The following is a 22,175-nucleotide window of genomic DNA, read 5'->3' on the forward strand; positions in this document are numbered from 1 at the left end:
TAAAGGTGCGCCAGTAACAAATCTGAAATCTTGCTAACGTGATGGATTATGCAAGTGAAAATCTTTTGTCATTTGTTGTGCACCAAGAGACTGATGAAGCCCAATTTACTTGTTTGCTTGAAGAAGCGTGTATGCATCTGGCCACATGTCTGCATTGGCTTATACATGTAGCATACATGTCGATACCTATATGTCTGGGTACATGTCTGTAGGAAGAGCGATAACTCGTATCACATGCATGCCCGCACGTACATATGTTGCACATTTTTTTTATTTTGTTAACTTCTGTTGTGAAATTTATTCCAGTTAAAGTACGTAATCTGGCAGCTAGGAAAATTTCGCAGTGCCTTTTATTGCTTCAAAGCCCTCATTTCAACTCTGACCTCATGTATTGATGTTTACCTCTGCATTTCTTATGTTGACTGTGTCAGATCGTCCAGCGCACTAAGACGCCACAAGAGATCAGAGAAGAGTATGAGCGGCTGGCCCGAGAGCAGGAAGAAAGGCGTCTACAGCAGCGAACAAATCCAAAGGTAAGCCTTGACCTTTGGCGTACAGGGTAAGCTTCCCATGAGCAGTTTAAGCTGACTAACAACTGAACGGTCAGTATGTGCAGTGAGATTATGGTTCAGACAAGTAATGGTGCTTAACATTCATGGAAACAAGTGAAATGTTAACCATGAACCAGGCATAGCTAGAAAGTTGTTCGAGTGGCAGAAAAGGTATTCACCAAATTGTTTGAGACCTGGTAGCAATACACAGGATACTTCAGAGTTGAATCGCCATCGGTTTTCTTCGTATTGCCTGTCCTGCCTGCTGATTCGGTTAAGCCGAAGTTCCAGTCGCGACTGATGCCTGCTACATGAGTCAGCAAGACATGTGGATCAGTGAACTTGGAGGAGGCGGCTATGCTAGCTATACACTAGAAGCAAATGGTGTTCCAGTGGACAGCATTGATGATGACGTGGAAACATGAAGAGCAGATACCATAGAAACAGTTATGAGGAGGTCCTCAAAGTGCTCCTGCAGGCTTACAGTTATGGTGAGGACACTGCCCAGAAGCTCCAGGAACCAGCAGTATCAGTGCATTATGCAGCTGGTAATGCCCTGAATACTTTAATGCATTTTTTTCAACAACATGAAGGCATTTGATACTTCTTTTGGGAAGCTGGCTGAATTGTGCAAGTTTTTCTCATAGCACATGGATATGCGTAGTGCCAGCAGGTAACTGTTACTTAATTGCTTACTAGTGCATGGAGCAACTTTGTATCATTCAAATGTAATAACAATCTCTCTTCACTATCTGCCTTTGTGTATAAATGCTCTTTAATATATAATTTTTTGTCGTAGATATTTGAGTGCATGAGGAACAGTAGAAATTGAGTTTTCTGGGTTACTTCCTTTATGATGAGCTTCTGATGAGACAAATAGTAGCTTTATAGTCCCTTTGAGTCATCCTAATGAGAGCCTGCTGCATGTTGTGGATATTGTCAGGATTGGGGCTCAATCCCATCGCTCGTGATCCGTTGTCAAGATTGGAGTCCGGCATGAATTCGAAGGTAGCTGGCCCATGCCGTCGTCCAACTTATCCACGCTGAGGACGCTGATGAAGGGAAGGACTGCTTCTCATCGAGAACGAGGAATACGGGTTTATTTACAGTATTTACATGCAGTTCATCAGTCTAGCATGACTGCGAGAGAAAGTACGTCAGTCTAACACGACTGCTTGAGAGAGTGTCTCAGTCCAACACGACTGCTTAAGAAAAGTGTGTAGAGCACTGCACAACAGCAGTTTTTAAACACTCCGTCCTCCCGCGTTACAAGGTGACGCAAACGTTCGTTTAGTCATCGCAAACTAACCGCCTCTCCGCAGGACGATTTACACACACACATGCACACACACACGTGTTCACGGTCCGAAACCGACACCACACGAATTTCGTAGAACTCGGAGCCGTTCTGGGTAGCGCGTTGTCTTGCGTCTTGGTCAGTTCGTGGGAAGGAGCCTCCGTCGGCGTTCTCGCGGCAACTCCCCCGCCCATGGGAGATCAGGTCCGCGTTGTCGTGTTGCGCACAAAGCCTGCTTCGTCGAACTCCTTCAGTCACAACGCATCCTAGCTGAAGCGACACAGAGTGGAGAATGCGGGTATTGTTACCGACACAAAGTCGACTTAGTCATGCCCTGGCTAGAGGTTGGCGGCGACGCTCCCGGAATGTTGCCTCCACAGTCGCAACTGGTTGGCAAAACTTGCACTGTAGCTGGCCGTTCTTAACAATATGTACTACTAGTACACTCGACTTGCCTTAATTCGACCTTCATGGGACCGTCGAAATTGATCGAATTATTTGGCAGGTCAAATTAAACAAGATGCATAAAGAATGTCGAAACACTCCACCGATTTATTTGGCAGGAATTGGCCAATTCTTACACTCCCTTGAATCTAATATGCTCCCACTTTCAGTGTGTCCAAAGTAGAAAACTAACATAGAAATGACATTAAAGCTCCTAAAAAAGTAAAAACATGATTGCACCATACCGGTCATACCCAGCCCAATGTTCTTAAAAAAAAAGAAGAAAGGAAAGGGAAAAAAATATGCATTATAATCGGGTAAATACCACAAGCGGACAATTATGAGCTGCTGTTATTGCTTGAAAATATTCCCAGGGCAGGCCAAAAATTGTCTTTTTGAAGGGAAATGACGGATGTTCACTGTACAGTCTCCTGACGTGCTGCAGCTGAGGGGTCAATATTGGGGTCGGGCAGATGCATGCTGACTGGTCAAGTTCAAGTGATCTGGCGATTGCCAATCTTAGGATCGAAATAATGAAAGTTCAGACCCATATAAACGCATGGGGGCCAGCCGGAGCCTTCGGTTGTGATCAAATTATCTGGAGTTGAATAATGGCAGTCTACTGTAGCACAAAATGGACGAAGATAGTCGAAGCACATGGACAGTACGCCAACTTCCAACATGCCCAACCAACATGTTAGGTATTGTAGTCAAGAGTTCGACGAAAGTTCGTCTGGTCAGGTAACATGATGATGAAGAAATTGCGGCCACTGACCAAGTCAAGGTGAAAAAACACCTATGGTATGTTTTGGTTTATGTGTCGTCCAACATGTTTGGCTGTCTTATTTTGATTGCATGGGGTATACTAGTATATTGGTGCTTTGCCTAGATTAACTAGCTTGTTGGAAGTTAGCACTGTGCTTGCGTGCATTACCTGTAGATGTCTGTTTTGCACTATTAGTACTGTATCCACAAAGGAATAGTGACCTAATTTTTGAGAGCATTGGCTTGTGAATACAGCCCCGTTGGGCAAAAGCTAGCGCAATATTGCAGGCATTTATATCTAGCGAAGAGCGATGGCTTGATTGGTTAGCTGGCCGCAGGCTGCAGGTAGACCTGAAAAAATCTGCATGCGGCTAGTAAGCATCAGTTTTGTCACCCCTTCCTTTTAAACAGGAATATATACCTTGCAGATCTGTTTTTCTTACTGGAACATCAGCTTAGCAGCCAATGTTCTGGTCAGACAAAGATACCTATGTGATCTTAAAGTGAATGTGTAATAAACTACATGGCCCTCCCTGAACTGTCAACCTCAAGCTCTTGATGTAGCTTATGTCAAAGGGAGTCCATTGTATACTTAGAGAAGAAATCATTCTTAGATGAAGGGTTGATAGTATAGGGCATAATGTGTATATATACTTGATAGCCAAATGCTTTTTGTCAAAACTGTCTATTTCTTTGTTAGGGTTAAGGCTCATGTACCTCCAGCAATGTGCAGTTTTGAACCAGATGAACCAACCACTGAACTATCATGAACAACATTCGTACTTAGCAATTTTTGTGAGGTTTTGTTTGCCACGCAGACTCTAAATGTGATGGTGTCTGTGCATGTATTTTGAAGGCCACAGCATGCAATGCCGTAGCAAACAAGGATGACCTTGTGTGCGTTGAAAAAAAATTACTCTTGACAAAACGATGTTGCCCATTATGAGACCCTGCTGCTGTCACGTTAAATGAGTTTAGAACCAGAGGAATCTCTGAAGCCTGCTTATTTTTTTACTCTCTTGAGGATGATCTTTACCACTTGCTCATCTTATACACCTTCCATAAGCATATTTTAATTTGGCAAGAACCTCGGCCACACTTTCCTAATATGGAACTTGGATGCTCAGCAAGGTTTGTCAAAACAAAAAGAAAAATGCGTGCATGTTAGTGCAGCTACTATTTCAGGGGCCTGTTGCACATTGAAGACGTCTGCTAAAGCAGCTGCTCCATGGTGGAACAAAACTTACTATATTTAGCTGCCAAAGTACATTTATATCAGATTTTTTATTTTTTGCGCCATGCTATTGCCATCATACTTGGCTGTCAGAATTGCCAGTGTACATACACATCAAATCATATGAACTTCCTGACTGAAAAATTTGTGACTAATGATTTTTCTCATGCTTTTGACATTAAGTGCTGAATGTTCTGATACTTTATGATAAGATTTTCTTTGTGTGCTGCAGGAAAGGAGGCCCCTAAAAGATGTGTTATCAGCCTCTATAAACACAGGTAGCATGGTACCGAGTTGCAGAATGAGGTGCCTTGCAGGCAAGGTGACAAGAAAGGCTAGTTAGTCAACGTTCAGCAGAATCATTTTTTTTTTAAAGTGAGCTGACACACAAAAAGGAATAACAAGTGCTGTCCTGCCGTTTTCGTTGCTTCCCACTCTTTGTGCAATTCAGCTGTCGCGCTTTAAAAAAATCTGTCACGATGAGCGCTTTGCATGCTCTCTGGATGGCTGACGAAGTCACTATGCCACCAGCATCAGAGTTGCAGCATGGGATTGTCAATTTCATTTCCGATGCCCTACACATTAGACCATGGGTTACCCAATGACCCAAGTTGGAGTGAAAGAGAGGTCAGACACAGATGTGCAGACAGACTGGCATACAGCAAACTAGGTCACGTTCCCAAAGAATGTTAATTGCGCTAATCCACACTGAGTGGGCTTCTAGAAACACTGGGATGATTACAAAATCGAGTTAATTCTGAATTGGCACCTTTGCAACCCTGTTCTCTACAAGCAGCTATTGGGCACTGCAGCTTTATGTTATAAAACCAAAATCAAGGTTAGGATATTTCATGCCTCTTAAATTTATCCTTTGTTTCTTGCAGGGAAGCATCAGTGTTGGCATTGATGCCACTGACCTTTTCGAGGCCTACTACGATGACGATACGAGAGGGTAAGACAACTTTCATGTGCATCCCCCATGCATATCTTCTGTTAATCTGTTTTATTGGCCTTCTAATCAAGCTAAAATTTTTATGAAGCATTCTGTTCTACCCACAGGTATGGATGTATATGGCGACATTTTATTTAGCTAATTCAACTGATTCTTTGCTTTCCCCCTGCTTTCTCTCTCTTCTCTTACCATCACAAAAATTCTCAGCCTGGTGAAGGGCCCCATGTGAGACACCTGTGACATTTGGGGGGTCATTTAAAGGATCACCCACATATAGGGCAAACACCACATTAGTATCCAGCGCCTCATTTGGCATGAAATAGAGCTGTAAATTGTTCATTAGTACATATCTGCATTAGGCATTCTCTAAGACAGATTTCTCCCATGAAGTAAAAGTTATGCCGGCTTGAATACTACCTCCTCTAAATGTGGATTATCCTGCATAAACATGCTGCATTTTTATTTTTTGTTTTTTGCCACTCTGCCTATCAGCCAAGCCCTGCTACCTGTTCAATTGCCACTGGTGACTTCCATGTGCATTGACTCCTTTGTGCAAATGCTGATGCAAAAAATGGCTGATGATTGCTTAGCCAGTGGGCAGAAAGCCCTTCACTCCAATGATGCATTGACGTGCTGCCAGCTCATGCAAAAGTGAATGCATGCATATTCCCGAAATTGTTTAACCGAGACATACAGCACTAGCATGAGACCTTACCGTACTGAAGAGCATTCGTAGACTTTGTGGTGTTTACACTCAGCCTACCAACCTACCCTGTCAATTTCCCAGAGCTGTTACTCGGTAGTCGGGGAGCTTCGCCACTAAGTGTGTGGTCACGGGCTCGATTTTTTACTGTGGTGACCACAATGCAGTGGTAGCAGAGTGAAAAATAGCCACATGCTTTATATTTAACTGCATGCTAGAGAAGCCCAGCTGCCGTTGATCTGGAGCCCCCTCACTGCGACATCTATCATAGCCGAGGTTATGGTTTTGGGGCATTAAACACCATCATTCAGTCAACCAGTTGTGGTATTGCATGCAGCACCGATCACCAAATGAAGCCAAAGGCAGCATAGAGGAAATTAACTTTGGCACTGGGGAACACTCCAAGAAAACTGGGTTTTCTGCGCCTTCACCAACGCCCAAGAAAGTGGGCAAAAAGAGAGCTGCCACCATAGCTCAATTGGTAGAGCATCAAATTTGGAAATTGTGGGTTCAGTGCCCAATGGTGGCAAGTTTACTTTTCTTCCACTTTAATTTTCCTTTTCATTGTTATTTTTACACTTCATTTAAACACTACAATAAGCTTTTCCTATTCATTTGGTTGTTACAGGCAATAAGTCCCCCCTGTTCCTTTGATTCCTCTTGCTCAATGCAGCAGTGATATGATGCAAGTAGAATGATGATGAAAAGTTCACCTTCCCCCAAATTTCTTTCACCACTTTTGCTTCTACTGGGTTTGCTAGTGAGGAGATGTTCAGTGATACCCTCTATATAAGGCATTCACCCAAGCTCACACCTCTGGGTCTCTGGCAGAGGCAATTTGATTGCTTCTGGCATTTGGTCATTGCACTGATAGTTGCTGTTTGCACATCCTGTTGCAGGTTTCTTCCACAAATGGAAATCAATAGTATGACTATCAGCCAGTCCATCGAGGCTCCTCTCAGCCTGAATGACACGGTCACAATGAGTGGGAATCTGTCGGCACAAAATGGAACCGGAAGCGGGAACGTTGTATGCTCCCTGAGACACATTGTGTCACCAAAAATGTGGTCGGAGGTACGTGTATTTATTATGTCTTGCTGGTACAGCTTAACCCAGACATATCATATTGCAAGGGGATCACAAAAAGTTAGATACTATATAGGCAAAATTTTAATGAGGAAGATAAAATAGATAAAAATTTTATGAAAAAATTTTCAAGCAGATTTTACAGCTCTTCATTATACACAATAGTTCATTATATCCGGCTTCAATACATCCGCTGTCGACTGTATATATTTTGTCGTTCTCTCCAACACACACACTCGCATGCACACATAGACGGACAGATGTGCAGAAGTGTGGCACATTGCAAGCCTGTGTAATGTCAGACCTTATACTTTGCTGTGAACCTGTTCCAGTAAAACTTCATTAATACATACTACCTGCTTAATAAGTAATTCCAGTTCAATGTAGTTGCAATGAATCCCCTGCCCTGTCGCCATTGAACGTAATGTATTGGCTGACTGCTTAAGCCGTAGTCGCTCAACGCATGCCAGACGGTTAGTGCGTAGCACTTACTTCATTTTTTGGTGCATACAAGCATGGAATTGGCAAAATGTCATGCATGACAGTACATAGCAAAACTGCAGCGCACGGACTTTTCCCAAACTGCAGTCCGGGAAAAGTCCATCGCGGCCGCGGTATCTATGCCATGTAGCCGATTGCAGCTTGATGCCAGCTTTCGGCCAGTAGCAGCCATCTAAGGGAATGACAAAATAGTGTGTCCTATGACAAAATAGTGCGTTGAGAAGAGAGAGAGGACAGGGCCTTCTGTTTAAAGTAGAGCATTTGAGAGAAAGGTGACTTCACGATCCGCTTGCGAGCTCCACGCACCACGTACGACAGCAAAACTTGGCTGAGATGTTCACAGCAGCGCATGCTACCCACGGATAATGTTACTTCACCAACCCCAAGGGGTGGCTCAGGACCCCTTTAAGGCCATGCAATTTGTGTAGAGGTATTAAGGCATGCAAAGTTGGCCATCATGATACATGTGGACGTGGCAATGTGCACACGATGGTGTGGAGAGTGACAGCAAATACACGAACATTTGCACTTCTGGCGGCGTGGCAGTGGAATGCATCCAGCCGTGGCTGAAGAGGATGACGAACGCTGTGTGAGATTAGTACAAAAATTAGCGCACGCTAACGCGCCCGGTCCAATTATGGCTGCATCTACCAACCGATTTAGGGAACCATTGGCACCGTGGCTGGCCGGTTGCAAGAAATTCTAGCCATGGCGGCCTCCTCATCAGGCCGTCTTCACACAATCTTTACATCCATGTTATCACAATCACACCTGCCATGGTGTTTGCATACCTGTTGCTGAGAGCTAGTGGTATTCAAGAAAAAGGGAAATGAGAGCTAAAATTTCACTTTCTGTGTTCGTACCTTTCTTTTCATTATTTTTTTTTCCACCTTTGTGTGTTATCTTTATTGCAACTAAGTTGTGCTTACTGAAGTTTGACAGGACTATTCCACTGTTATGCTTTTTATGTGCCTGTATAATTGGTAAAATTGTGTTTGTTGCTTGATTAACCTTTGCAGTTTGAAATTGGTGCTGGGAATGGCCTCCTCTGTGGATTCAAGGGCTTCAGAACACTTTCTAAGAGAAGGTCGGTAAGGCCATTATTTCAACTGCCTTTGTCATGGCATTGGTCTTGGTGCTTGAAATAAAAAAAAGGTCTATAAAACAAGAGGCAACCAAAAGTGACTTGCAACTGTTTTATTTTGACAGAGGGCACATACTTGTAGACAAGAAAGCCAGAATCCTCCAGTTTGTACCGGGCACACAGAGACACCCCTTTCTGTTTTTCTTTTTCAAAAAGAAAGATAGAAAAGTTTGAGAAAACAGCTTCTTGGCCTAGTTGGTATTTGCTGGAATACATTTTTGTCTTTAAAGAGAACACACACAGAAAGGAAGACACATTGACGACACACTGGAGGCAGTTTCAACGCATTTATTTAAGGTGCAGACCGCCAAATAAATAGACAAGTAAACCCATACATAGACTACTCGCAACACTTCAGACAACCAGTGGTCGGGCAATCTTGTCTCCGATTGATTATGTTGATTCCTGGTCTCCGATTGATTATGATGATTCCTGGTTGCATTCTGATTGGTGAAAAATGCAAAGATGCTTATGTACCAAGCCTTGGGTGTATATTTATAGAACCTCAGGTGGTTGAAATATTTTCCATAGGCCATCAGTGTAGCGTCTCTCGTGAGCCAAATAATCCAGTCACTCAATCAATCTATCAGCAACTTCTCTTGTGATGTGTTTCTTCATGCTTGCAAGAAAATTGTTTTGCAGTTCTGAATGACCTGTGTATTAGGTACAGGTGTCACCAGGAGTTTATGGACTATGCTATTAGTGAAAGGAAGTGTGGTTGTTGTTGTCGTTGTCATTGTTGCCTTTGCATGCAACTTGAAGTTGGCTTGTGCTGCATATGGCTGAGCATACAACCAGCTCAATGCACCTTTAACCCTAAAGTGCAGGCGAAAAAGCCAAAAATGTATTTAGAAAATTACAGTTCTTTTATTACACCCCTTGATAGCAGTTTTCTTGCAGATTCCAAATATATATATGACATAGGCTAGTAATTTGACAGCTTGTGTTTGAACATACGCAATAGGCCAAACAAGAAGGTGCTGACGGAAGCCTTTTTACATCTAACTTCATTCACTGCCGCACTATATGAAAACAGTCGCTGTAGTTGGCTACATCAGAGTCACTGGATGTCTTTGTAACACTGAAAGCACGTCCATCACTGTCACTGTTTTCAAGCAGAAGCAAATCATCTTTGGAGCTTGATGACTCAATGAAATGAAGCCGCGCTTTCACGATGGGTGCGGCAACACGTAGCTAGAAGCTGCCATTTCTTAAATTTCTACTGGACGAATGTACACGAATGTAGTCTGTAAGCCCCCTAACGACCAAAGAGGGAACTCACTAGAAAGTCAAAATAGATTGGACCAGCCCAGCTCGTTACTTGCACTTAGAAAGAGTGCCCAAACAAGTGGGCAAGACCAACTTGCCCTTGTCAATTATCGCAAAAGAAAAATGGTAATCAAGTAAGGCTTGTCCACGGTACATAAAGGATTAAAGTTCACATTCTATTTCTTGATTGCAGAAAAGAATATATATATATATATATATACATACTCTTTTTGTGCATATGTATCATGGTCTTTAAAGCTCTCGAAGTGGGTGTACCTTTGTAGATCTTTTGTGTATCTTAACCACACATCACCAGTGGTGCTGTGTAACACAGGATGGATACTGGTAAGGAAGAGGTCTGGACACCGACCAAAATAGTTTAAAAATATATTTATGTTTCGGCTCCCCCACGGGAGCCTTGTTCACAATGAACAGGTTATTGTGAACAAGGCTCCCGTGGGGGAGCCGAAACATAAATATATTTTTAAACCATTTTGTTCGACGTCTGGAGCTCTTCCTTTTAAGTATGCATCATCCTGACCAGACGGGCTTCCATGATACTCTTGACTTCAACACAGGGTGGCATTTGACAGCCCCCTTGCTTGAATTATACAAAAATGAGGTTAGAGTGCAACCTTTCAGTATGGAAAGAAAAATGCATCCCATAGACATGAAGACTTGCAGGCAGAGATTCGAGCATTGGGTCAGCTCATGCAGGCATGAGAAATTGCATGTCACAGCAAAAGTTTAGCTACCATTGGCTCATCCCTGGTAGCTGCAAGAAAGGTGTAGGGCAGCGGAATATAAGTTTGTACTGTTACTTGATGAGCTGTTCAGACTTGGCTGCAATCTACGGTGATTGAATAAGCAAATAAGCTATGTGGGAATCCACATATAGAAAACTTGCAGTCTGTGCATCAAATGTGCTTTAAATCCGTTCACATTTGCAGCTTTGCATCAGCTCAAGGGCTGCTCCAAGTCACGCCAATTGGCCTGCGGCCAGGCTGCAACCTTGGTAAGCAAGCTGTTCTTTTATTCTAACCTAGCCTATTAGCTTTCCAAGTGAACTGCTGAAAAAGAAAGGGGGGGCGGGGGGCATGGCAGATACCACTGCTAAAAAGTGAAATTTGACGATTTAAAAGATCAAGCCTTAATCCCAATTTTAGGCTGCTATGATAGCTTGTATACTAATGAGGTGGGATGCTGTATTTCATTCTAAATGGCCATGCTCCTATAAGCTTAGCAGCAAGCTGTCTTAAACAGGGACAGTTTAGCATGCATAGTACGAGGACAATGTGCATCCACACACTCTCACCCAGTTGGCCACAATGCTTTCTGACATAGAGCTTACTTATGGGCCAGTGAATGTGTAATCTGAATAAGAGGTTGAAAAGCTGTACATCAAATTATCACCTCACTGTAAGTGTTACTAAAGTCAAATATTGACCTTCCCTTACTTTCTCACCATCGAGAAATAACTCGCATTGGTCTTTTCCACAAAACTTACTATCATCATAACCACCTTCATCAGCGTTTCGTTCTCTCTCCAACATTTATCTCAAGCAGGATTTATCACAGGAAAAAGAAAAGGTTGATGTCCCTTACTGGAATGCAGTAACATATTCATGGGATTTCTACCCGAAAAGTTGCATGAAATGGAGTAACCTCCAACAGTCAGTCACTTCTTTGTTTATTTATTTACAAATACTGCTGTCTCTATTTCGAGACAAAGCAGGATGCATAGTGAATACAACATGCCTTGTCAAACCTGTTTTATTGTATGTGTATGACAGTGCTTGACTGTTTGGTTATTTTGCATTTTTTTTACGTGTGTTGCCTTCCTAACTTTATGCTTTTGTAAATTGTCTATATTGTATACCTTTTCGATGCATACCTTTGTATTGTTTGCCCCTCCTGTCTCTTATGTGTAAACGCTGAGGGTACTATAAATAAATAAATAGATAAGTAAATATAATATGTTTACATTAATAAAACATGAAATCACTATCTTTCGTGTGTCGCCCCCTCCTCCCCACTATCTTTCGTGACCCCTTGTGCCAAAATTCTTCCTTTAAAGGCCAACCTTCATGGAGTGAACTTTCGCCGCAAATTTTAGCACTGCAGAAAATCCAGCGCGAAGCGCTGCTGCCCCAACTTCATGCACCCCAAACTTCATGCAAGCAAGAGTGGGCAAACACCACCAGTCGTCCCGCTGACGCGGCCAGTCATGGCCAGATAAGCTCAACTCGGGCGACTGATGGAAGCCAACAAGAGTGCACTTTCCGCCATACACATCTACTTCTGGTGGCAGCATTTGCTGAGTCATGATCTCTGGAGAGAGTAGATCGGCGGCAAACAGCCAGCTTTGGCATGTCGGTTTGCCGTCGCCGAGCATCATACGCCCAAAGCTTGTCGCTTTTTTGCTCCATGGAGGTTGGCCTTAACTTATGATAAGCTTAGCCACTAGGTGACTGAGCTTTGCAAGAAAGATTGTCTTTCAGTAGCAGGTGGCCCAGGTCTAGGAGCAAACCCTGAATACTAGGCAGTCACGAAATCTGCACCAGTAGATGACTCGCTGCCTTCACCTTTAATAAATGAAATTATCACTGTATTTACTCGTGTAAAACACCAACCCCTCCACTTACAATGTAAAAAAATTTGAAAAAACATCTTTTTGCCAAGGACGGCATGTTGAACACATGGCATTTGGAATTAGTTGGTACCATCGCTAAAAATTTTTAAGTTTCACTTAGGACAACCATCTTTGTGAGCATGCCGATGAGTCAGTAAACTCTGGACACAACAAGAGCAACATCGAGTGCATGAGCAATGAAGAATCAAATGGAATTTGATTAGTGGTGCTGAATCTTGAATAAAAAAGTCTGTAGTGTGTAGCCAGTGTCTGGATTGTACTTTATATCATTCACAACATTGGTTATGGTTTTAGAGGGCAGCCACATGCCTGACTTGTGTAAAAGCTGCATCCTGCCTAGATTTCTAAAAAAACATGTTGGTGTTACATGAGTAAATTAAGCGATATTATTGCTCAGCAAAGCGAATAGTGAGGGGGAAATAGACACTGTTTTCCGGCTCTCATCACAGTGCTGGCACGGCAACTGGGCAAGCACACGGTGGGCTACCTGACGTGGAAAGCCGGATTGCAGTCTGCAATGAACACCACAGTTGTTTGGGACACCAGCTATGGGCACTTTATCGGTGCACTACAGGTACCAGAAGTTGTTTATTGATGTACTCGTTCAATAGTTCTTAGTTGACCAGTACCAGAAATTTGACCAGCGAGGGGTGTACTAAACAGATTTCAAAAAGTTTAAAGGGGCCCTGAACCACCCCTCAGGCTTGGTGAAATAACCTAGTTTGCAGGTAGCATATGCTGCGGTGAACACCTCAGCCAAGTTTTGCTGTCGTATGCAGTGCGTGGAGCTCATGAGCAGATCACGAAGTCGCCTTTCTCTCTAACGCTCTCTTTTCAACAGAAGGCCCTGTCCTCACTCTTTTCTGGACGCTTTATTTGGTCAATCTCTTAAACGGCTGCTATTGGCCAATAGCTGACATCAAGCTGTGGTCGGCTACACGGCATAGATACCGCGGCTGCCGTGAAGTGCCACCACAGATCCACTGGCTCAGCGTACAGCGACTCGCTGAGCACAACCACGTTTGGCTTATCTTGAACGCGTCATAGGCACCAAAGGTGAAGGTTGTGATGTCTACATGAACATCCAAAATGAAATTTGAACTGTGTGCCGCAGTGACATTTAGAAGGTGGAGTGTTGTGGGCATGCCCCACTGCACCATAGCCTTCGCAGTGCAAGGCATACAAGAAGAAACAGGAGCACAGCGGAGGTCATGTTTGATTGGCAATAATTCCGTTTCTGCTGAATGCATTGAAGTATATTTTGCGGCAAAGTATTTCTGAAATAGCCTATTTTCACTTCAAATTCCTTTCTCCAGTTCGATAAAAATTGGTTTGGGGCCCCTTTAAAGAGTAACATTGGTTAGCTTAGCCAAATAGAGATCACTCTTTTTAGAACTATGTTCATGTTTTATTGGCCGAAATAGCTTTATTACCTGTGGAGATGACGAAAGCTAAACATTCCTTTTTGAATTTCACACTTGGCCATAGAACTAATTATCTCATTGTGACATTATAATTTCCCAGAATTTCTAGGTATTTAAGTTTTTCTTTAAAATCAGGGAAACTGCAAAAGTTGCCATGTTGATGTCTTATTTACTTACCAATGCAACTTCTTAATTTATTATTATTAAACAATTTACTAGCTTCACAGCAGTGCTGATGAAATCCTTGATGTTTCAAAAATCTAATACAAGAATTTCAAAGTGCCATCACCCTCGTTTTCTCTCTTGGCACATTTGTGGCATCCTAAGCCTTCACTTGCTTAGAGGTATGAGTTTTGAATTCCAGAAGCCATAAATTAAAAGTTTACTCTGACTTTGTACTTTTCTTTACTGCCACTTCAGGGGCACTCTCCTGTGCATTCTATTTACGCAACATACGGAAATGACTCCTAGTCTGATGTAGTGCTCAGAGAAAAACAATGTTGTGCTAGCTTAGAGAGAGTTATCAATACGACGACACATCTGATGAGATACCGACAAATGGTATTTTTTTAATGCAATAACATTTATTTGTCTACTTCCACTTACCACCGGCTTCGATGCTGTCCCGCTGTAAACTAAAAAATAAATAGTCTCCTTATTACTTAGGTTCACAATAAAATCTCACACCTTCTATATAGAGATTCTATCACCACTCCACTTCCTTAGTTCGTGAAATGGTTTTAATGGGTCACGTTAAAGGTAGCATTAGAAAATATGAAATCCCTCCTTTTGGGGATGTAAATTAAACCTCAGGCTTAAAGGGTCCCAGGAACACTTTCAGAACATAGCAAGAAAACATTCACAATCTGTATAAAAGGCTCCTGTGAACATGCGAGCCATATATTATTGCACTGCTTGCATCAGGGAATTCAAAATCTTGTGTCGAAAATAGTGAAAAATCACTTGCTCTTGCATCCGCAATGTCGTCATGCAACGCAGCGTCTGCACAAGCAGCTGGACCCACCAACAGCTATTAGCTGATTTTGTGATCGCCAAAGCATTCTCAGTTATAAATGATTGCTAATCTTGAGTTAAATAAATGAGACATGTACAGTCTAGCCCGGTTATAACGAAGCCACTTATAGCGAAATAGCGGTTATAACGAAGGGATTTCAATTTCCCATTCCCATTTTTGTATCTTCAATACATTTTGGGTCCGGTTTTAACGAAGTAAATAAGAGTGCGTCAGCGGCTATAACGAAGAGATTTAATACCAACCGAAAAATAATCTGTCAATCAACACATTTTTGCGACCTTGAGGCGATTTTTTCCGCGAAAATAAGAGCAAAATTCGGCTGACGGCTACTGCGATTGACGTCGCTGCAACCGCTGATGCTGCCGCCGCGACGGCCTGCTTGGAGCAGCTTTGGGATTCCGCTAGCGACTTGAACCTTGTGCCTGCGGGTCTAAGCCACATGGACTTCGTTTTCGCCGACGAAGACCTTGCTGCCACCGAGGACTTCACGACTGAAGAAGTTGCCGGGAGTGTCATGAAAGAGACCTTGGCGGACAGCGCCTCCGACAGCGAATGCGACGATGCTAGTTGTGCCCCTAAGCCGGTCACCTCTGCAGCGGCCATCGCAGCTGTTGACATGCTACGGATGTACCTCGGGAGTCCGGAGTTCGACCAGATCTTTGGTTCGCAGTTGGATGGTATGGAAGCCGCAATCCTGAAGTCCGCACTCGCGAAACCTGTTCAGAAGACGCTGGACCACTTCTTTCAGCGGCAATAAATCGGTATGCCCATATATGCATTTTATTTCATAGTCCACATATTACGAAATAGCGGATATAGCGAAGTGATTTCCGATTCTCGCCGACTTCGTTATAACCGGGCTAGACTGTATATGTCTGCGATCTCAAAAAGACAGATAAATAAGACTTGTTGTTAGCTGAGTTTGTCCGTACTGCGAGGAAATAAATGGACTGCGTGCAATTTAAGACAAGTGCATAGTAAGGGACACGGACAAGCGCTACCTTTCAACTAACTTCATTTTTCATCGCTCGTCAATATATGTCTTTAGTCGGACATGCGTGAAACATGTAATCATATTGTTACTACCACAAATTAGAGCAGGCCATGCAAAAAACACTTCTCACTGTCCATTAAAGAAATAGATGTACTAAATAGACGTATGCAAGCCTTCTCTCCTGGGCATGGGTATCTTGGCTTTTACCCAAGATCGAAAACCCATTTTTCGAAAATCTGGAACACACATGCAAGCTTGACACTACGCAGGCAAATGCGCAGTACCTTTATTTTTAAGCAAAAGTTCACGTTCCCTTGTGCAATCATTAACACAACATCCAGTTTGCCCAACATATGACTTTCCACAAGGTAGCGGAATTTCGCGGACAACGCCGACCGTGCATTTCACATACCCCTGAACATGCTTTTGGGTGACCCCTCCTCCGGGTTCTTTTTTCTTTTCACTAGAGATTCTGGGGCAAAGCCCAGCCAGCTTGCGCGGGGCGGAAAAAATGATTGGCATGTTGTGCCTGCTGGCTACTTTTCTCAGGTTATGGGATAGATGATGCATATATGGCAACACTTCTGGATGACTCCTACTTAGCCACTTGGTGTGTGCCCTGGAATGGGCTGCTATTGTTTCACGCATAAGAACTTCTGTTATTGCCATTACAGTCACGCAAGGGTATCTGGCATTAACCAATTGCCATACCTGATCATTAAAACTACTCTGCATTGCATGTGGGCACGATTTCCTGAGAGCAGATCCCAGGCAAAGTTTAGCGATCCCCCTCTTAACTAACTTAGAGTGTGCTGAATCAGATGGCAGCAGCACCTTTTGTGCTCCAGAGCTGATACAGTGCAGAGTAGTTTTAATGATCAGGTACGGTGATTGGTTGATGCTGGATGCCCTTGCCCATTCGTAATAGCAATAGCAGTTCTTCTGCATGATACAAAAGCAGCCCGTTCAATGTCTCTCCCTCATCTTCGTCGTCAACGTTCAACCTTTTGGTGAGCTACATTGTCATTGCTTCCTGCCAAGCAAGATATTATGCTTTCCGCCCACGGAAAGGACTGGCGCCTGCAGAAGTCTTGGGGCTGTGTGTTTTTGCTTGGCTGTCCCCGAGGCATGCAAAACAGGTGTGCCGCATACTTCACGCTGAACTTTGGAGGCAAATCAAGTTTCTCCAGGATTACTTGAGAGTCATGTGCTATGCAAGTGACCCTCCCTGGAAGGCTGAAGTGAAGCTTTGTTCTTTAAGGACCCTCACTGCACGGACGATCGAGTTCTGGTGTGCTTCCTGCTTGAGTGGCGTTCTTGAACAGCTCTACAGAAAAGAGAAAAAGGAAAGAGGGGTTTCTCAGCTTTTGTTCCTAGGAGAGGATGTGAAAATCCCGGAAGGCGTTGAGCGCCTACTCAAGAAGGGTCCGAAGTTTAGCTACGAACCAGTTATCCCTCCCCATGAACTGTTAACATTCAATAGATGTGCTGCTAATATAGCGCCTCAGGATCAATACACTATGTGCCTGCTGGAAGGTGTTTATATGTTATTTAGGACAGTACACAAGAAGAACTTCCGCCAGTGTAGGGGAGTGACAGATCAGGTTGTGAGGTACTTTAGAAACAATGATCTCCATCTTCTTCAGTCTGATAAGGAGGGCAGTTTTGTTGTTCTGAGTGCTGGATCCTTTGCTGAGAAGGCCAGGTGGGCCATTAGTAAACAATTTTAATTTGGTGGGAAGTAGTGCCATCCGTGTCAAGAACAAGGCAGTAAATTTGTGTAAAGAACTACAGCTTCATAGGCTGGCCAGAGATATTAGTGCTTGTAAAGGAAATGCGCTCAGTGTTTTTATCACTGCAAAGATGCACAAGCCGGAAGTACTGTTTCGTACAATTGTAAGTGAAGGGGGATCTTGGCAGCACCTAGCTAGCCAATTTATGCTTAACGGTTTCAGGGTCGATTTTTTTTGCCATATGCGACCGCTCAGAGTCGATTTTCTTTATTGCAGATTCCAATTCTTCTGAGGCACCTATTCTGAAAAAAATTTACCGTAGTATTTTTAGGGTGACCGTAAAATGACAGAAAAATATTTTGCATTGCTATATGTATATGTACTGTTTATTCATGAGTAACAACAATAAAAAAAGGAAATAGACTTATAAGAATTAAAAATTTGGTGCATTGTTATACACATAGTTCAAGGCTTAGAAAATGCGCACATGAGAATATTTTGCTAGTCTCAAATGTTCCTGCTCTTACACTAATATTTACGTCCATAGCGTAATTGAACTACGTAGGTGAGCGCACTCAAGGAAACTGTGTGGTTGTGTGCCCGTCAAAAAGGCAAAACGTGTGACAAACTTCCGCCAATCTTCATCTTATTGCCAACCAGAGGCAAGTATTTTTTGCAAGTCTAAATAAAAAGAAAAAGAAATGAAAAGGAAAACGCATGCATGGCGGCTACTAAACGAGCGAGAAACAGGCGGTCACCCTTTGAGCGATTAGTAACGAGATAGCCATCATTTTTGCGAGCGCAAGAAGCCAAAACCACCCGGGGAACAAAATCCGAACGGCCGCCCGCCCGCGTGCGCGCCGATGAACGAGCTGTAGTATATAAACATGCCAAAGCAAACTAGCTCTAAAACAAACCATGCAAAGAAAACTGAGAGAGGGAAGCATGAGAAAAAAATTCCCTGTATTCCCACCTAGTGGCCGCACATGCCAGGAACGAAAAAGTTAGGAAATTGGCGTGATTTTTAAACATACAGACGCGTAAATAGATGACATTGAGCATTTTGGACATGTTCACGGTGCTGTATATTTACGTCATTGACCCTGAAAGGGTTAAGCACTTAAAAGGACTGACAGTCATTGATCCCTTTGCCACCAAGCATTCGGATGAAGTTGTGTGGTATCTGCAGGAGCAGAATTCTATTGAGTATTTCCTGTCTGTTGATGTAGATTTATTCTATTCAGTTCCACATGGGCATTTATTTGCTTCTCTTTGTAACTGCATTGAAGTTGGTGGGGTTATTACTTTGCAGAATTCTGAGGGCCTGTCTGTCGATAATTTTATGATCTTACTTGAATTTTTGCTTAGTTCTACCTTTGTTTAATTTCAGAATGGATTTTATCTGCAGAAGCAAGGGATTTGCATTGGCTCTTGTGTTGTGCCTGTTTTGTGCAATATCTTTTTAGTGAACATTGACCGTTGTTTGAATAGTGTTTTTGATGAGAGTATTGTTCTCAAAGTTTTTAGGTACGCAGATAATTTCTTAATCCCTTTAAAGAAGTCCCATGTGGCGTTAGACAAGTCTGTTGTTTCTATCCTTGATGGGTTTTGGCAATGTGGGAAGGGGTTGTCCTTCATCCACGAGTTACCGTCTGACGACTCACTGCAATATTTAGATTTATGCCTGTTTTTAGGTGATCATGTATGTTGGGTGTATAGCCCCAGAGCACGAAAGGCACTGTTGCCATATGATTCTGCGCAGTCTAGGTTGGTTAAGAGGGGGATTGCTAAACTTTGTGTGGGATCCACTCTCAGGAAATCGTGTCCACACGCAATGCAGAGTAGATTTAATGATCAGGTTCAGCGATTGGTTAATGACAGATACCCTTGCGTGGTCATAACGGCAATAGCAGAGGTTCTTCTGTGTAAAGAAAAAGCAGCCCGTTCCAGGGTGAACACTGGGCGGCTAAGTAGGAGCTGTCCAGAAGTGTGGGCCTATATGCATGTCCTATCCTACAACCTGAAGAAGGTAGTCAGCAGGCCTAGTGTGCCTATCGTTTTTTCTGCCTCGCGCAAGCTGGCTGGGATTTGTCCCAGAATCTCTTCCAAAAAGAAAAAAATTACCCGGAGGTTGCGGCAAAAAGCACGTTTGGCGGCATGTGAAATGCATGGCCGGCGTTGTCTACGAGATTCCGCTACCTTGTGGAAAGTCGTATGTTGAGCAGACTGGACGTTATGTCAATGATCGCGCAAGGGAACGTGAACTTTCAGTTAAAAATAAAGGCAATGTGCACTTGACTGCGCATTGTCAAGCCTTGCATGTGTGTTCTAGATTTCTGAAAAATGAAGAGCTTGGTTAAAAGCCAAAATACCACTGCCCAGGAGCTGATGGAAGCTTTCTATATGTATATCCCTTATAGGGAAGGCTTGTGTAAGTAACACATCTATTTATTTCATGAAATAGTGGGAAGTGTCTTTTGTGCAGCTTACTCTAATCTGTGATAGTGACAATGTGATTACATGTTTCGCACATGTGTGACTAAAGACATATATTGACGAGCGACGAAGAATAAAGTTAGTTGATAGTTAGCGCTTGTGCATGTCCCTTACTACGTCCTTGTCTTGAATTGTGCGCAGTCCATTTATTTTGTGACAGATAAATCATGTAAACTTTGCACTGCCGGTCTACACACAACCCTTGTGCAATGCTGCATCCGCTGTGTGTGGTCTCTGAGATAGCAGGAGCATGCTGTGTAGCTTAGTGTTCCGCAGCCGCCACAGGTTGCCGCGACAAGCCCTTTCTCAGCCGGCGCACTCAACTTTTGGCCAAGGTGTTCCCCCTTGGATGCTCCCCTGTGTAGCTTCCAGCACTCTAGCAGAGATGAAAAAGAGAGAGAAGGCCATGTGTAGATGCGCTAACTCCGCTGATACCTGAAGGAATAAACAAATTTTTGCTCGATGAGATTTGCGAGATGAAGTCCTTTAATAGTGAGGCCATTTTATGATCAGTTATAAACGTGTTTCAGGGCCCCTTTAATATCCACCACAAGGAGCAAAGATGCGATTGATGAAGTATTTGTAAGAGGCATACAGAACTTGCAGTAGGGAATATATTTATTGTACTTTGGCACGCACCATCCCCTACTTGCTCTCACGAGCAGTGACTCTTCTACGGAACACCAGAAGCACCCAAACCATCACAGACCTAAGCAGAATAAACGTATTGTATCGAGACTTATAAATCATGTCATAGTGCACCATAATGCTGGAATGCTATTGCATTCTCATAGTTTTTAGAGGTGAGCTATGCAAGAGTTTGTCATTCTGTGATTACTAAGATCATAACCTAATTTAATTTCATTTGACTTAGAAGCCCTTTGTGACTCTTCTCAGTGCCAGATTCACTAGGTATAGACACATTGGTGACCTTTTATCTTGAGTTTCTTAAAAAAACACCTCTTAAAACATTGGCTACTTGGTGTGGCGTATTGCCAGCACTCTTTATATTAGAGATATGTACTGTCGACCGATTCTTTAAGAGTATTGCCTGAGCGACAACTGGCTGGCCGTTCAGCTCCTTATAACAGCACGAAGCGACGAGATCAGCAAGAGTAGAGCAGGCGCACAAACTTCACTCACGAAACTCAAGTTTTGCCTGCCAGGCTCTTCCTACCGGCACGACACAGCCCCTGTCGCAATTAACTCAAAAACAGGATGCAAGCCAGGGCAACACACTCCGGCTATCTCCAGTAAGCCGGGAAGCTTGTGCCAAATTGTGGCAGGAGCTGTGTCGTGCTGGTATGAAGAGCCCAGCAGACGAAACTTGTGCTTCAAGTGAATTTGGTGCGCATAGGCTACTCTTGCTGATCTCATCGCTTTGCACCATTGGAAGGTGCTGGCTGGTTGGCCAGTCGATGCTCATGCGCTACAACTAAAGAATCGGTTGACTGTGCATTGCTGAGCACGTTGTCATGCTCATAGCAGCAATGCGTGCATGTATTATGAATGTGCAAAGTTGTTTGCATTCGTGCGTAAACAGCACAAAGAGACAAAAGAGGATTACATGTATCTTGCAATTCAGATTTATTCCTCAATTTTATGTGCAATACAAGTCACTCAGCATCATTGATGCAACGTGCGAGTGGACTCGGGAGGAATGAATAAATTAATGTTAATCAATTATTGCTATAGTGTGTATCATAGATGTTGTGAATCAAAATATTCTATATTTCCTCTAAAATCCGTAATAGAGCTTCTCTATATATTTTGGCTTAATTAAGTTCTTTTAGTTGTTAATATTAAACTCACTCTCGTAAGCATTTTTCAAGATCAGAAAAGTGAGAGCAACTTAATTTGAAGAATGCGCAAACAAACGGTGCCTCATACATC

General features: G+C 43.1%; 1 protein-coding gene across 1 annotated transcript in view; it reads left to right on the forward strand.

The window, feature by feature from the left end:
- LOC126517833 (dnaJ homolog subfamily C member 11) overlaps positions 1-22,175 on the forward strand; it is a 47,065-nt gene that overhangs the window by 6,757 nt on the left and 18,133 nt on the right. The window contains exons 4-9 of the mRNA XM_050167640.3: positions 432-533; positions 5,176-5,243; positions 6,846-7,020; positions 8,553-8,620; positions 10,897-10,961; positions 13,049-13,173. Of these exons, the coding sequence (XP_050023597.1) occupies positions 432-533; positions 5,176-5,243; positions 6,846-7,020; positions 8,553-8,620; positions 10,897-10,961; positions 13,049-13,173 (603 nt within the window). The remainder of the gene's footprint in view (positions 1-431; positions 534-5,175; positions 5,244-6,845; positions 7,021-8,552; positions 8,621-10,896; positions 10,962-13,048; positions 13,174-22,175) is intronic.

Source organism: Dermacentor andersoni, chromosome 3, assembly GCF_023375885.2.
Source record: "Dermacentor andersoni chromosome 3, qqDerAnde1_hic_scaffold, whole genome shotgun sequence".
Lineage (NCBI taxonomy): Eukaryota > Metazoa > Arthropoda > Arachnida > Ixodida > Ixodidae > Dermacentor > Dermacentor andersoni.